Source organism: Poecile atricapillus, chromosome 1, assembly GCF_030490865.1.
Source record: "Poecile atricapillus isolate bPoeAtr1 chromosome 1, bPoeAtr1.hap1, whole genome shotgun sequence".
Classification (NCBI taxonomy): domain Eukaryota; kingdom Metazoa; phylum Chordata; class Aves; order Passeriformes; family Paridae; genus Poecile; species Poecile atricapillus.
In genome coordinates, this window is record NC_081249.1 from 37,836,393 (window position 1) to 37,853,822 (window position 17,430).

At 36.0% G+C, this 17,430-nt stretch overlaps 1 protein-coding gene across 2 annotated transcripts in view; it reads right to left on the bottom strand.

Moving 5' to 3' along the window:
- TPP2 (tripeptidyl peptidase 2) overlaps positions 1-17,430 on the bottom strand; it is a 50,616-nt gene that overhangs the window by 17,593 nt on the left and 15,593 nt on the right. For both annotated transcript variants that reach the window (XM_058837005.1, XM_058836996.1), the window contains exons 11-23: positions 15,457-15,605; positions 15,219-15,334; positions 13,460-13,628; positions 11,427-11,584; positions 10,824-10,900; positions 9,882-9,988; positions 8,928-9,082; positions 7,959-8,075; positions 6,277-6,377; positions 4,239-4,335; positions 3,827-3,964; positions 1,730-1,974; positions 1,449-1,527 (exon numbers count right to left, since the gene is read on the bottom strand). In XM_058837005.1, coding sequence (XP_058692988.1) covers positions 1,449-1,527; positions 1,730-1,974; positions 3,827-3,964; positions 4,239-4,335; positions 6,277-6,377; positions 7,959-8,075; positions 8,928-9,082; positions 9,882-9,988; positions 10,824-10,900; positions 11,427-11,584; positions 13,460-13,628; positions 15,219-15,334; positions 15,457-15,605 — 1,708 coding nt within the window. The remainder of the gene's footprint in view (positions 1-1,448; positions 1,528-1,729; positions 1,975-3,826; positions 3,965-4,238; positions 4,336-6,276; positions 6,378-7,958; positions 8,076-8,927; positions 9,083-9,881; positions 9,989-10,823; positions 10,901-11,426; positions 11,585-13,459; positions 13,629-15,218; positions 15,335-15,456; positions 15,606-17,430) is intronic.

The following is a 17,430-nucleotide window of genomic DNA, read 5'->3' on the forward strand; positions in this document are numbered from 1 at the left end:
AAGGCAGCAGAAAGTATCAGGTACTATTTCATACCATCCTCTTTCCATAGAAATATGACCATAGCAGTAAAGCCTTAGGCTATGACATGAGAAACACCTCAGCAAGAATTTCTTTCTGTGTAAGGTATTAAGTATTCTGCATCACATGAAATTTGACAGGCTGTATCTACCTATCTCCTGCCTCCTATCCCAGAAACCACTGTAGATATCCACTTAGTCTGGCTTTAAAATAAAACATGCAAGATTGCAACCCAGAGTTCAAGGAAGTGCACAATTCTAGCTAGGGAAACTAAATTACACCAGTGTAATGGATTTATCATGGATTTCATAAAAGCACACTTGCAACCTCACACAAATCACAAAGAAATATTTAGATATTTTAGAGCTTCTAGTTACCGGGTTTTTCCTCACTGATACATAAATCCTTCTGATACATTCTCACCTGCAGTTATATGCAATCTGCCCCAAAAGTAGAACCACTTCAGACTGAATTAACTAAATGTTTATGCTCAACAAGATCTAAAGGTATATGCCAACCTACTCAAGAAACTTATTTTTTATGAAGACATACTCTAGTTTTACACATGTTGTTCAGCCACATCTAGTCATACATGGACATAGATCAACTACCTCTGAGTACTAACAGTCACCAGGATTGACTAAAATTTAGTCTCAGGTTTACCATCTGTTTAAAAACAGCTAAGGGAATCTTCTGAACACTAGAGCACCAGATACACAGAAAAGTGACAGTTACTATAATCACTGTTGCATTATAGAGTCATATAAGTTAAAAAACGGTCTTCACAGGATGCTGTCTTATGAGCAAAAAAAATCCTTCATCTTTTTTTTTCCTAGCCTCACACACAGAGATCTTATGCCATTCTGTTGAAGCATACAATCATACTAGTGGTTGACAACATCAGTGTGTAACAGATAAGAAAATCTGTTTATGTATTTGAGTCAGCAAAATTCCTACCACTTGGTAATAGTAACACATATGTGTTTAGAAAGCACATTTTTTTTTGCTGAATATTGCATGCATGCAACAAAGTGTATTACAGAACCAACATGCACTTAACACTGTATGCACATATTTTTCATTCAAAAATTACATTAAGCTAGGGATTTACATAAGGTCAATTTTAAAGGCTCCACACCAACAAGAAAGCAGTTGCTTCTAGAAATAAAAGACTTCAGAGCAACAGAATTAAAATTCAAAATATAGAAAATTAAATTGTATTCAAAATTAGAAGATGAAAATAACAACAGAACTACTTAGAAGTTATGCTGACTTTATAATGAAACGACTGCTTCTAAAATGTATTATGTTAACAAACCTAATGCTCTTTAAAGTATTAATCCCATACAATGCAGCACCTCCTGGCATGCCATTTGCTTACTAGAAAAAATTTCTGAAAAAACCCCCGTCATCCATTCCATATACTCACAGCTTTCTTTCCAAGTTCTGTTTTAGACAGAGTAAGACTTCCTGCAAGATAACATCCGGGTCCTGCTCCTTTAGGTATTCTGTTCAAAAAAATAAGTTCAGTGTTAAAACCAGGTTGACTAAGATTCCATGGAAACTACAATAAAGAAGCCAAACAGGGAAAGAGCAACATGAGTACTAACCAAGCCTGGACAGGCAGACTTTATATTAAAGTATCATTTTAGTGAGATGCAGAGGCAGCTGCCTAGATGCAGATGAGAAAAACAGCACTTCGTAACTTACTTGTCATCAGGCAGAGATGTAACAAAGAATGGCTGACTGTGTTTTGGCGGTAATGTCAAACTGTTGGATTTCTTCTTCCCTAAGAGAGCAAGGCTATGGTTTTCATAAATATCTAAGCTCAAGGTACTAGACAACCTATGAGAAACAATAAATGGCAGGTCTTTGATGCGATCCAGCTCACTGTTCTGCTCGTGACGAATTTGTAACCGAATAGTGTAATCTCCTTTTTCCAGCTTCACAGAATACTGAAAGAAAGAAGTTCTCATAAATGTCATGATTAAATATTTCACCATTCATAAAAAATCCTCCATACCCCAGAGACTGTCATATTCTTGATCCATAGTCTCTACAGTCATATAGTCATATAGTTCTAGCCATTTAAACTATACTAGATTGCTTGGTTTTGGAATCTCCTGAAAACAAGAGTGCTTTCATGACATGATAGCAGCCAAAACACATTTTGTACTGACTGAAAAAAAATTAAGTTTCCAGACCACAAATCAGACTGACATAATTTGTTTCTATTTTAATACTGTTTTAACTGTTAAAATAATAATCAGAACTGTTAAGTTTTCATTTGAAAACCTCTGCAGGTTTGCCTCGATACACTTTCAGTTTACTATGTTGGGGTGCTTTGCAGTTTAGATCACAGAACATCTGCTGCTGTCTCAAACACTGTACCAATTTTCACCCTAAGGAACCCAGTAATCCTGTGAGATGCAGTTTAAAGAGCTGACAGACTCTTTGTCCTGAACTTGTTGAGGAATATGCAGATAACGTCATCTCCATTACTTAAGAAAAAATAAAAAAAAACCAAACAAAAAACCCCAACAAAACTAAGAATCCCTCCCCACCCCAAACTACCGAAGGAAAAAAACCTCCAGACTCTCAAATTTTAGTTTTGAAAACATTCTTTCATTTTTATCAACCAACAGGCCAATGTGGCTGTTTTGAGCAGCAGAGTATGCTAAGCCTTCTTTACTGCTGCAGTAATACAGAAGGCAGTCCCAAGTAGAAAGGAACAATAACTCAGAACTACCCTGCTCCCAGAATCTCCCTCTCCTGACCTAGTCATGCTTCCTGTTGGTATTTCTTCCCAGATGGAATAATTTTGAACTGCTTCAGAATTGTCATATGATGCACAACACCAGAGATTTACAGCATGATAGTCCACCAGGTCTAAGTAACAAAGCACTACGGTGATGTCTGGATTTTAGAGCATCTTAAAAATGCAGGTTGAGCATCTTAAAAATGCAGAAGCTTACACAATGCAATTTCTGAAAATAATTTATAAACTTTAAAGCATGTCTCTTGAAACTATCTTTTGTACACTTCCAGAATGATCAACCTATCAAAATTAACTCTACATTGATGACGTTCAACTGTGATTTTAGATTGGTAAAAAATAGTTTCAAAACAAAAAAATTATGTAAAATGTGTCTTTTATGAATTTTTTCCTTTTTAAATTTTTAAAAATTTCTCTCTACTTCCCCCATTATTCAGACACAGTCTGTTGCAGCAGAAAGAGAGCCCCATAGAGTATCTACAAGCGTTGGGCAAAAAACTCCCTTTCAAAGATGGCAACAGGAAGCAAATGAAGCTGAAGCATGAAAAAGGCTGTTTGAAGGTATCAACAGCACAGAGGACAGCATTCATGAATGCAGAAGCCTCTACTCAGCACACAAATCAGACTACAGGAAAAATAATGGATCCACCTTGCATAGAGAAGTTTAAGGCATTGTCCTTGTAGAAGAACAAAACAAAAAACAACATTTTGAATACATTTCTTGAAAAGCACCAGGTAAGGTCACAAGAAATCAGAAGTTAACAGCTTTTCCCCTTTCTCCTTCCTCAGGAGAGAAAAAAACCAAACAAACATATTCTATTTCATGGACACATACCTATCTTGTTTTGATACAAATACATCACCACTGAACCTTGTATGTCTTCTTGTGAATATATAAAAACATGAAAACTATACATCAGAAAATGTGAAGAGCTAACAGGAGGCCTGGGAGGTGCAAAGGAATGAACACTTTTTTTTTTTTTTCACAGTTTGCAGCAAACAGAAGGTAAAATAAATACATTACTCTGTACCTGGTGTGGATAGGCATCTCCCGAACCCATTTGTCTTTTGTTCTGGTCAAAAATAATCCAGAGTTGACTATCAAATTCAGATTCGTACAACAATTCACAAAGAAGTGGACAGCTTGGAGTTACTTCTCCACTCTTAGGCTATTAAAAGAAAGGAAAAGGTATTTAATCTACTATAGAATAAAACAAGTACAATCCTTACATGCATATTCAAAAAGATAACAGAACTGTAGCCTGTTTCAAACAACAGAAGCTTTTAAAGTGGACCAAATCAGAATTTAACTGTTGATAGTCTAGAGTGAGAATCTAGATTTCCTTTCTGAGAGAAAGCTAGTTAAAATAAAGAGCTGGTTTTAAAAAAACATGCTGTATTTATTTATAACTTCAAAAAAAAACCAACTAGCATAACCCTTACCTGATGGAAGTTATAGGTCAAAATCATCTCATACAGTTGACGATTATTTGGTAAAATATCTCTGGAGCCCAAAGGTTTTATTTTTGCACTCACTGGTCTGCAGTTAAACAACAAAAGGTTCTCTTGAGAAACATGTATCCTCTATCAAAATTTGTCTTGCTTAAGTAGAAACATATTCTGAGGTACAAATGAATTCAGTACATGCCATGACATCTCATATATTGTAACTATCCAAGCAGCATAAATGCCTCAGTTAAAATTAATGTCAGTCCAAAAACAAGGTTTAATGACACTACAGACACTGCCAAAAAAAAAAGAGAAGTCAGTGTAGTAAGCATGTCTCAATTCTCAAAATTAAAGGCCATTAAAAGTTGAAGTAAAAAAAAAAAAAAGATGCATTTCTAATATCCATGCTAAAATCAACACTTGCATTTGTAACTGAAAGACTACTGGCACTGCAATTAGAAGACAGAAAACTGATAATTCCTTGTTACAGAAGGTTGTATCTTCAGAGAATTTAAGAAGCCTTACAGAAATCTGAGTAGTAACACAGAAGAACATACACTACAGAGTGTATATGTTAACTGAGATACAGTTGGGAAAAGCAGCCAAAGTTCAGGGCAGCCAAACATTTTAGACCTCAAACATCAAAGAATACAAACAAAATAATAAATGATATAGGAAAAAATCAAAGCTTCAGAAATAAAGAATAGCAGAATCAGGGTGGTCTGGCATCATTTAAGTTTACATTTCATTCATTAAAGCAGATAACCTTTAACTACATAATCAGAATTTGTCTCTAAGGTTCTGCCAGGTCTTTCATTGCCAAGGACACAGACTAGTCACCCAGTTAGATATGGGTGCAGGGTCAGCCCACAAGTCCATTTAGCCAGGTTTCCCAGTCTGGCAGACACTGGATAGACTGCTGACAGAAGTCTTAAGAACTGAGTAATACCACAAGTCACGATATGCCTCCCTAACATTCACCCGGCCTCCAAGCATTTGAAACAAGAGACAGAATGAAAAGCCATTCATTGATTTTCCCTCTGTGTTATGACTCATTAGTTCATTCAAGAGATCCTACTCCTGCCTTAATTTAAATACATAAATATTTCTCTATAGTTTACTTAATTGCAGTTCATTTACTGTCAGATGAGTGCCTTACAAGGAGTAGAGAACACTTCCATTTTTCCAACCAAGAATGAGGCAAAGCTGTATTGAGGGACTGTTTTATTTCCTCATTTTGGGCCCATCAAATGGATTATTTCTGAATCTATCATTAGGTGATATGTTCATTAAACCCCTGACAACCTCAATTTCAGTTACAAGTACCAAAAAGCTCCAGAGAGAGCCCCAGCTCTCCAGTGACAGGCCCAAATTATGGAAAACTTTGGATTACTGACTACTGTGAAATTGTCCCCCATCTCAAAAGTACCACTTGAACCACATGGGATTTCTTTATCCTTCTGAAGTGACCAACTTTAATCACAGCTGCATCTTTTAGAAATTTTCCAGCAGAGGTCTTTCTCCAAATCAGCATGTGTCTAACTAACAAGGTAAACACAGCTTTCCCCCAAAAAATCTTCACCAGATTCTACAAAAACACCTTTAGTCAAGCAAGAGAGAGAGGACAGTCCTCCCAGGCCAAAATTTGGCAGAATCCCAAGCAGCTGTTTAGGAAAAATAACAAACCAAACCAAAACAAACAAGACAACAAACAGTAGCACATAATAACTCCAATAACTCTACAAATTTTTTCTTTAGATATTAAAGTACCTCTTATCTGTAAGTGTCTGGAAGCAATGGAATATTTTTGTAAAGTTTTCATCTTTCAAATTAGCTTAAGGAAAGTAATTTGTCTTGAAAAAGTCACCACAAAAAAGAGAATGCTGACAAATCAATTGATGCATCCAAAGCTACTTTGAATTTGACAGGAATATTTTTGTAATCCTGAATTTCACTGCTAATGTATTACTGTTTTAACTCTACATATGAGGAGTTTTCCCAGTCTCCCAAAACAGTTCCCCAGAAACTCTACCTGAGCGTTTGAACCCAGCTTTTCAGATTTATACATGGAGCAATATCTTCGTATTTCAGCAGGGACTGAACATCAAACCGTACGATGCCTTCTGAAGCGTGCTAGAAGAGGAGTATAGAACAATTATGCTTCTGTGAACTTACAACATCAGATGGGGACTACCTGTTACAACACCCAAAATACAACATAAGCTGTAATTATTTATACTTCAAGTATAATTTGTCATTTGTGTAATTTGGAAAGTGTCACAAGTGCATCTCTATTTTAGAACAGCAGATAATACTGGGACTTGCAAAACTTATACAAATAAAACTCAAGCTCCAGTTGTGGATTTTTTTCCCTTCCTAATTTAAATACTTTGTACAGAACTGGTATGTCATACTTCAGGCAGGACTGAATCTGTGCATTTAGGGTGATTTACCTTCAATATGTAATTCAATATATACAATATAGAATAATAAAACAAGTATTTTATGGTGCTTCCTAGGACTATTATTACAGAATAGATTAACTCTGCAAAAGAGAAACAATACTGCATACACAGACTTCGTGATGGGCAAAATAATTTGAAAAGTTTATTTCTAGCACTACCCCATGACAAAGACATTACTATTTGAGCACTATTGAAAATTACTTTATGAAAGTTACTGATGCTCAAAAAGGAAGAGCAAGACTATTTGTATTCTTCTATTTTTCATTGTCCGTTATTCATTTGGTATAATCCTGCTGGACTAGGGGCAGCTTCTGTGCACACCATCACGAACAGCTCTTTTTCTGTTCTGCCATTCAAGACCTGGTACCTTAACACACTGCACCCACTATTTCTTCCTCAGTTTATTTAACTCTTAGAGCCTGAATACATCCAAATTCACCCACGGGACAGCTAGAATTTGCTGTGGCCTTTAGCTGAAAAAAAGGTAAGTGCCAAGACAGATTAGCATGGTGCTGCTTCATGTAGGTACCAGCTCTCAAAGAGCTCTCTCCTGAGGGAAGCAGGGTCAAGCCAAGCCAGGTTGTATAGGACAGCAAAGAACACAGGACCAAGACAAAGTACTGTAGTTATCTCACTAACATTCTTAAGCAACTTTTTCAATCCTTTAGTATCACAGACCATTAGGAATCATGACACTGCCCTACCCACTGTACCTTCAACTGCTCGAAATGATGAATCTCAAGCCAATCATGACATCTCAACAGAACACTGAATAGAAAATAAATTTTAACAAAATTTTACTCTGAATATGGTATTGAGAATGCTGTTTCTTTTACTATTTACTAGTATTTAGCAATGGTAGTCTAGATATTCAAGTTGAAGAACTGTGGTCCCAGTAAAGTTTATTTACATAAAACACTTGGTACTGTAAGCATATTTTCAGCCATTTAATATGTTTTTTCTACTGGTGTTGAGTTTAGGTTGCTTGTTTGCAGGTTTTTTCCCTTCCTTTTATCACTACTGGTTTATAATGAAAAGGCATAGAAGAAAAATCATAAATAATGGTAACTGGGATTTCTCTGGGACTGAACTCCTATTTAACAATTTTTAAGAGAGAACATTAAAGTCCAACATACAAAAATACTTCTACTGTTTCTAAATACGGACAAGAAGAAAGAAGAGCTGTTTTTTTTTCTGAGATACCATAGGATTTCACAATAATTCAATATAAGCACTCTGGAAAACTTACCATGTTTAGTTGAGGAGCACCACAAAGTACACCATGGAAAGAAATTGTGTAATTAATGCTAACATCACTAAGGCTTGCCCACCACCGAGCAACACAAAATTCAATGGTTTTTCCAGCCTGAATAACAAAAGCACAAAGTTAGACTCCAGGTCCCATCTTCCTCTTCTATTGACCCTAGCCTCCCTAAACCCAAGCCAAAAAAAAAACAAACAACAACAACAACAAAAAAAAACAACAACAAAAAAAAACAACAAAAAATCAGAATACAACTCAAAAAAGACTTTTTATGCCCAGTTTACTCCAGTTGTACAGATTTGTACAGTATTGAGTAAGACATTATACTTGGTTCAAAAAACACAAGACAATTCCAACAAAACAGTGTGACTGACAAAGGCTTCAAAACAAAGAATGCCAGGGTATAACCTACACAGAAAGGTAATGCTTTTAAACGTTCTTCCATTCTTATCCCTCAAGCTAGGCAGACAGGTTAGCTCATAGATCAGTTAAATCTAGTTAAATCTAAATTTAGTGTGTCCCCTAAAAAACATGTATTAGAAAAAGAGATCTCACTCTCTGACTAAGTAAGATGACACAAAACTTGAGAGGTTAACCACTAAAGGCAAAATATACTGAACCATTCAACAAGTCATAGCCCCTATTTGAAAACTACTTTGTATAAACAAGTACAAACAAATTCAAGAGATTAATGTGTATTACATCACAAAATAGCTCAGAAATATTAGCAAGCTATTAAAGATCTTTTCTAAACTGAAAATCAAATGCATTGACTACTGTAACAAGCACACAATGTTTTGGGTTTCAGGCTTTTCTCAGGAAAAAAAAATCCCAAATAAGTTATGTTATCAAACTGTTGTATGCTATAACAGTACATAACTATACATATACAATATATTACTATATATTATATGTTATACATTACTTTATTTAGTCCACCCTAAGGTAACTTACTAAGACAGGAAATGCTTCAGTAATTGAGCCTTTTTCTGGTAAGGATGAAAATTTGTAGAACTCATGACTCCTGTATGCTTTTTGTTTCACGAGCTGAACGGCATGAAGCACAAACTTGGCAGTCACCTCAGCTGAACACGAACACACTGTCACTTCTAGATCAAAAAAAAAGAAAATTTAGTCTGAAGACACAACAATTTTAGAAGAAAAGCAGAGATTCACCAGACAAACAGTACTTTCACAAGTAATTTGTAATTTAAGAAGTTATGCAGTAACCCAAGTTGCTCCACATGTATGGATGCTTATCTACCAATTTCAAAAGCCCTTTCAGGTAAAAGGAAAACCAGCTAAATTCAGAAGATGGTTAAAGAGAAACGTCTCAATTAAATGGTCAAAATTAATCATAGTACATACATATAATCTGTATAGGACAGACTGCTGAATTCCAAATTAAGAGTCTTATCACTAACTTCAGTCTAAACAAAAGATTTTTGAAAGGGCTATTGTTTAGTAATCCCACAAAGAAAGACAAGGGAAAAAAACCCTTTTTTTCCCTTCTTGCGAAATTATGAGCTTTTTACCCATTGTGAAAAATCACATATTCTTCAGTTACGACTTCTTCCAACACTACATCTATACACCCTAAAAACTAGGTAAGCCTCAGACACTGATACTTTTACCTAAACATGGGGCATTCCTTTAGGTATATGCAACCACTTCAGATTGTTATTGGCTGGTTTCTTTAAGATTTAGAATCAGGATCCCACTATACCAAAAACTGTGAAACAACTCAAAATCACTCATCTAAGAGATTAAAAATCAAACAGTTATTTATATATTCATGGGCCAAAACCTTCAGTATTTATTCAGACAGAACTCAAAATTATTTAAAACTAACTTTGTCAAGTCTGGCAGATGCAATCTTTAATTTATTTTATGTGTTATTTTCCTTACCAGCCCACGTAGCTCCCTGTGGAACATCAATGAAGTGCCTTCGGATCTGACCAGGTTTAAAATGAACATCTGTGTATGTTAGGTCATAGCTTGATGATTCATCTACTCTGTATGTCAAAAGGAACACACAAACAGTAGTCAAACAAGCTGTGAAGCCAATTTTTAAAGCATTTTAAAATGCAAAAATACTCTAAAAATGTGTGCAATAAAGATATTTAGTCTTTAACACCAATTACCTTAATCCTACTAATACAGAATCTGACAGCACAACATATCCAAAAGATTTAAAACATCAGCTTCACCACACTGCATAAACACCTTCCCCACCTCCCTGAAATCATATTGCTTAAACAGAAATGTCACAAAATCCTCATTTTCAGTGGATCTGCTTTTCCTGACTGAGTGAATTGCCACTGTAGTGAGGTAAGGTATGGAAGTAGCAATATTTCCTTGAATGAGTTAGAGAACATTTACTTTGTTTTTACCCCTCAGGGCGTATTGTCCAGCAAACAAGCTTAATAAAATACTCTCCTTCCTTATCAACATCACTTAAGTCTTATGTTTAAACCAAGGATGGGCACAATACCAACTCTAAACTCATTGTATTGAAGTCATGATCAAAGCTTATCCCAATGTATACAATGGCCAAATAATGCACTCTGACTCTATGTGCTCTAGGTCACCAGGCAGAAATGAAAAACCAAACTCCAGTTGACCTATACATATGAGTAGTACATTGATTGATACTTTGGTCAACAAGCCAAAAGGCATCTGTATGCTGATGGACCAGGAAGCTGCTGCCACAGTGGTTAAGCCCACCAGGACACACTGCTGTCATGACCAAAACTATAAAAAATGTCAAAGCTGCATAAGTCTGCTGTAAGAATCTTTTCAGGTGTTTGTAGAAAGTTCAGGAACTCTCAGAGTTCTGAATTTACTCACCTTGTTGGTATAACAACAGTGATTGGAACTCTGAACAGAGGGCCTGCATTAGGCATTGCTGTATCATATCCACACACCTAACAAAACAAAATAGAACAACTCAAAATCTTTGGTCAAAATCCAACTATAGAAGACAACATTCAACTTAAATTAATTGCAGAGTATTTTGAATCTTTGTAGTTGTCACTGAGTTTGACCACTGTCACCCTAGAAACAGTAAAACATCAACAATCACTGAAGAAAAAAGATGTATTTCCCATTTTGACTCATTTCACTAGAGGAAAAAAAACTTAATGGTAATTTATTTGGCTTATATTTTCTCTATGCTTTTATTCTGCAAACTCAGATACTCAAAGTTCTACAGGTATGTATATACAACATCGTATATACATATATACATATACATATACATATATATATATATATATATGGCTGATCCCTGGCTTCCCTCTGTGTAGTGAAATACAGTGTGGCATTACCTTCTGGTCTGTAAAGCTCAGAGATTTTATTTCCTTAAAAATTATTTCTATAGAAAGTTGATAGAGACACCATAAGGGCACACAAGGGCACAAAATCCTGCTCAGAACACCAGTACTTCCATACCTCTGTGTAATGTACTCCTCCTCTCAGGCCACGTGGATCTACACGAATATTTATGTGCCGGCACTGGTTCATGAGCTCTAAGTGACTAGGACACTGAACCCATGGTGCATTTGAAGTTAAAGCTAAATGAAGCTGGAGAGATATTCTTTCAGTGTTTTCTGTCAGGAAACAAATTATAAAAACAATTCAGTAACACAAATATGTGCACATAGTCCACTGTAACAGTATTTGCCATTAAAATATAAACATTGGTAAAATATAATAGGAATCAATTCCTTAGGGCCCCTGGATCTCAGATTCTGCACTCTATGACTTCTTTTAACTTGACAAAAACAGAACAGCAGCAGTAGTCAGTAAAATAAAGGTGGTACCCAGGAGGTATTTCAAATTCCTCTCCCCCAGAACAGTCAAACCTGACAAAGTCAAAGGTAGGCTGATAAGCAAGGCTTCAGTTATCCACAACATAGTCTGGAAGCAGATCTAAACTTTCTTCTATAGATAAAGTGTTGCCTAATGAAGAGAAATACCATAAAAAGCAATCACATTGATTCTGAATGCTATGCTAATTACCAAACTACATTATAAAGCATACAAAGCAAGAGGTAAAGTCTATTAAAATTACTATGATAATCTAGTCAGATTTTGCCAACAGTCAGTCTGGCAGATTCTTTAAATTAGCTTCCATGCCAAAAATGCTATGCATTAAAGCACAGCTTCCAGAAAATCATCCAGGGCAGTTGAAATGTTTTAGTTATTAGCAGCTTATTCCTGCTCTAAAGATTAATGTCACTTTGAAAACTTTTTCCTGTTTCTTAGTCCTAATTAAGCTCATCTTAATTTTCAGACATTTCATCACATCTAGATTAAGCAGAGAAAAGAACACTATTGTAACTATAGGAGAAGCAATAAAAGCTTGAAGAGGGCTTCAAACTGAGCAATCAGCCTCCCTTATTTACAGTTTCTCAAACTCAGTCTTGTCGAAGACACCAGACACAGCACAAAAATAACTAGGAAAAATAGATACTAGGGAAACAACATCTACAACTACTATGTGCCAGTCATCCATTGTCGATGCCTAATTGTTTTTAGATTGCTTATTTCCTGCAGAAGTCTAGCAAACAATTATTTTGTGTCACATGTTAAATTTAAAATGCACTGATTGCAATGTAAGATATCAGGCAATTAAGTTATTCAGAGTCAGTAATGTGCCCTAATTCATGCCCTTTCTGCCCCTAAATAAACTCATCCCTTTGTCACATGCCAACCTTCTTACTGATCACTGGTTTTAGGAAAGGAATAAACTCAGTAACAAGTTCTCACATGGTTCACTTTTTGAATGCAACATAATTCAGCCTCTCAGTGAGTTCCAATTATTATTAAATAAAGCAAGGCAAAAAGGGTTTGTGGAAAAAAAAGTCAAACCTTATTTTAATCTGCACAAGTTCTTTTTACTCTTTTAGTAATAAAATCCATATAAATTCCTGTACTGCCCTTAGATATCTTTATTAATTATTAAATACTGAATGGAAGTCTAATTTGTTAAACAAGATTTTTCTCAGGTTGCAGAAACTTAGGTGAATTCCAAATATAGAATTTATAATCTTTAAATAACTGAGAAACTGATTTCTGGGTAAGTGCTTTCATCTTTAGAACAATCAACAACCTTTGCCAAAAGTTATCTACAACAAAAAAACTGAAAGTTCTGTAATTTCATGAAACATCAGGGATCTATGATTATTCTTCTCTGTTTTTCCGTAGCCCCCTAACTTGACTTTAAATTTCTACAGAACAATCTTTTTTTTAGTGAGAAGAAGCATGAAGAAATAGTCTCCCCAAACAACATGAAAGCCCTGCAGATATAAGTCTGAGGTTGGACTGGAAAAGTTGTTTATTTGCACATTTTCCTTTACCATGAAACTTACACTGACTCTTTTTACAGTACAGATTCCTATCACTCCTCATTATCATGGCTTTTTGTTTCAAGTTGACATTTGTATTTCTCTGCATCTCCACCTACAAAAGCTCTTTCCTACCTGTATTCTCAGGAAAGACAGGTTCTATGCCAACCCCATGATCAGATGGTGCCACTATCTGGGCTGGATCCCTGAGGTAGATTCCACGGTTGCTGCCGACAGTAACTGTGAAGCCGATGTTACTTGTGAATGATGAATTCTGAATGAGGTAGTCATAGGCTTTATCAACCTGTTAGAAAGAGCAAATTCTAAATTAACAAATTTCAACTTAATAGCACTTTATGCATATTCTCTTCAATATGAAGTGTTGAGCAAGCACAGCAACAAACAGTGAAGTACCTCACAAGCTACCTGAGCAACATGCAATTGCACGATACTCAACACAGAAAATGAGGCAATTTTTGCAGTCTGCAATAGCTACAGAGAGCCCAAAAAGCCAAGAATATTTTAAAAAAACAAACAAGGCCATGTCTCCTCTGCTATAAAACCATCAAAAGATTCCTATTCAGAGATGACTTTGAAGAAGAGGACTTCAAGGCCCAAACCTGCTATTCTAATTTAGGTGAGTTTTTCATAGGTGAGGCAACAGTAGTTAAAACATTTAAAACTTTTATATAATAAGAAGTTGAGCTATTCAAAAGAGACAAGCAGTGGAATACCCATACAAGTTTTACATATGTAGGTTTATATATGAAGTAGAACGATCAGGTCATGAAATCCAGCCCTGGGTCTAAGTATATGAGCTGTCACAACAAACCCACATGACAAAATCACCATCTTGTTTTAAAAAGATACCTTTCTACCTCACTTGCTATTTTACTGACTACAAAAATCTTAACTTGTCTTCTACTTGCCATCAAGGTACTTTCATCAGTGAAGATTAGGGCACCCTCCTTTGAGTCAAGTGGACATAAAACACCTTGTCTCCCCGATGGAATTCTAACCACATTTTAACACGTGATTTAATCACAGGCTACTAAAACATCAAGTATGGCTGGTGCATTTTATTTTTTATTTGATATGGCTACCACCACTGCTGCCTTCTGTACCAATCTCAGCATTACAGATGCGCTTAACAGACATTACCTACTAGGTTCTAGCATCTTCAGAATATGAGTTTTGGGTAAGCATTTAATACCTGGCATCTTGAAGCACAAGAGAAAAATCTTAGTACTTCGATTGGACTAGGACAGGAGTGACTGTAGACAAAAACCAGTCCTAGCTCTGTGAGAACATAAGGTTATGCATAGGGAGACGCTCAGTACACCTTCATCATACAGAGGATCACATCACAGATTTGCAAGCTACTCTGAAGCTCACAGGAAATGATGAGTGCAGACCTGCAGTAAAGCCACCGTACAACTGCAGCTGTACTTCTTTGTGAACCAGCATGAGTATCTGCTTTCACTGCCCAGTGAAAGCAGTCTCAGCTTTTGTCTGGACAGAACAAGTTCAGCTCTCTCTGACGATACATCAAAACATTTTTGGACGTTAATACAGAATTTAGGCACCCAAACCCACGTGTGGGTGATGAAAACACCTACCACATCCCACTTTTATGTCCATGTATCTTTTTGATCAGTCTAAGAATGTGTCCAGTTATCACATTTATTCTGCAGTAACTGCATGCTGAAATTGGAAGAACCTTCTCATTCCTCTTCCCCTCTTGCTACATTCCCTTCCTCTCCCCCCGTGAGACTTGAGAATCAAGTAGCATGGAACAAACTGAGTGAGATCATCTCAAAAGCTGCTTTTTTTTATGGGTTAGTTTTTCACCAGCATTTATTTATATTATACTATTTTTTTTGGTTGCAAGTACCTGAATAATACCATGTCCTTGTGCAAATACTTCTATGTTTTCAGCTTTCACTGCAGTGTTTTCTAATGCTCTTCTGACAGAATGAACAGTGTAATGAACATTATTAGCTTTGAGTCCTGAAATTAAAAATAAGGTGTTACTGGATACAGCAAAAAATACGAAAGCAACAGCATTTTTTAAAGAGGAAAAAGTATCTCTTTTAGATGATGTATTTGTGTTTAATATTGTAGCACTTTACCTGACAGTACTAACGCAATGCCTCCACATGCATTGGGAGAAGACATGGATGTGCCATTCATGAGTTGTGTTCCCCGCAGAGTCCAGTTTGGGACAGAAGCAATAGCACCTCCTGGGGCACTGATACTTACTCCAAGGGCTCCATCAGTGCTAGTGTTAAAAAGCAATGGTTAAAACACCAATTTGGTTTTTTTGCGTGCTTTAAGATAAAGTTTTCAGTTCATTTAAAAAAAAAAAAGGCTCACCTTAGAGAATATTCACTACACTTTACTTCACTAAACGCATTAAACCCAAGAAAAAGCATGCCACCAAGTAACAATTTAAAATGTCATGTTAATCATCAGCTGTGCCTGTTTTATGGTGAGAGGTTTCTAAATTCACACTCCTTCAATATTCTCTACCAGGCTTCAGTTTAGCCAGCAGAATACTTCCTGTGATTTGAATTACAAAATGCACATGAACCAACCTATTAAACACTTCAATAAATAAACTAGTATTCCATGTAGCTTATTCAATGGTTATTACTTCTAAAGAAAAATAGGGGAAGGAAGGCTAGAAAAGATCCAAGACCTAGACTTCTAATTTAGCATGTTGACAGTTCATTACCAGGTCAAGTTTTGAATTACAAGCCTGAGACAAGAGGGCAAGGGGAGAACACATAAAAAGCAAGGTCAAGAGGTAAGTCAGGATCAGCTAGGCCTGATCCCTAAACCCCACTTTTTCTTTCACAAGCATACTGAAGAACAGAGCAACTGTGTGCCTATGACACACTTAGAGCTGCATCTAGTTTTCAACTCCATAAGCCAGATACGCTCCATCTTTCTTGTTCTGGATAGACAAAAATTGCACTGCTTGAATAAGGACAGCCCTGTGCCTAAGCCACTAAGTTCTGTAGAGAGGCACACTTATATCCCACACTAATAGCTTCATATGTCTAAAATCTATCTGAAATCAGAATATTCTAAGTATTATACTGCAATGTGATATTTGGACATATTTTATGACAGCTGTATATAAACCCATAAAAAGGTTCTGCATCCCAACACCTCTGGACAAGCAGTGCACAGCACATTGGCCTGAAAGCCTCTGCTGCTTACTGAGATCCTACTACAAATCCCTACACCAAGACTGTTCTAGTAAGCTTCAGGAACTCTTCAGTCATCTGCATATTGCACCATAAACAAGGAGAATCCTCCTTTGGCCAGACTTGGCCTTTCAGCTGATTATTTTACAGGGCAGAGTGACTAAGCACTCAAAAAGTGATCTGTATCACTTTTTTATATATGTGTATGTCTATCAAAATTAATTACAAACTGATCTCCCTTTCTCAGCTGAAGGCAGAGAGCACATTTCTCTTTTCCCTAAATAAAACATGACAATTATTCATAGTAAGATTCTTGAAACAATATACTTGCCTGTAAATGTACAAACACCATAACAGATAGAGAACTGGAATTAAGTCTAAACACAGACAAGAACTCAATAAGAGATGTTACTATTTTTTTCTTTGTTTGTCTATCACATTACTATCAGATGCTTCTGAGACATGAAACAAAAATTGGAATTTACTTTGCCCTTGAAATTTCTTTTACAGATATATAAAAAAATTTTCTGTAGTGTAAGGTAGAAACAAACTTTTCTGCCTACTCACACCTCTACTGAACTCAAACAAAACCCTTGAGTAAGTAATGTCATCCCAGTAATGTAATTGAAGCCAGAAGTAACACCACTGCAGTAACAGTATTTATTTTAATCTTCATCAGTTATAGCACATTTTTCATCACACTAACCTAATGAAATAAATGGTATAGAAAAAAGGAAATTAAAAAAAAAAAACAAAAAAAAACCCAAACAACCTTTCAGTAACTTTTATCGTATTTGAATAGATCTGCACCCAAATACTTTCCCAGATAATACAGGCTATGCTGAGGCAGTTCCATGCTATTCCCTTTCCTCCAGGAGTTCTAGAGCCCAA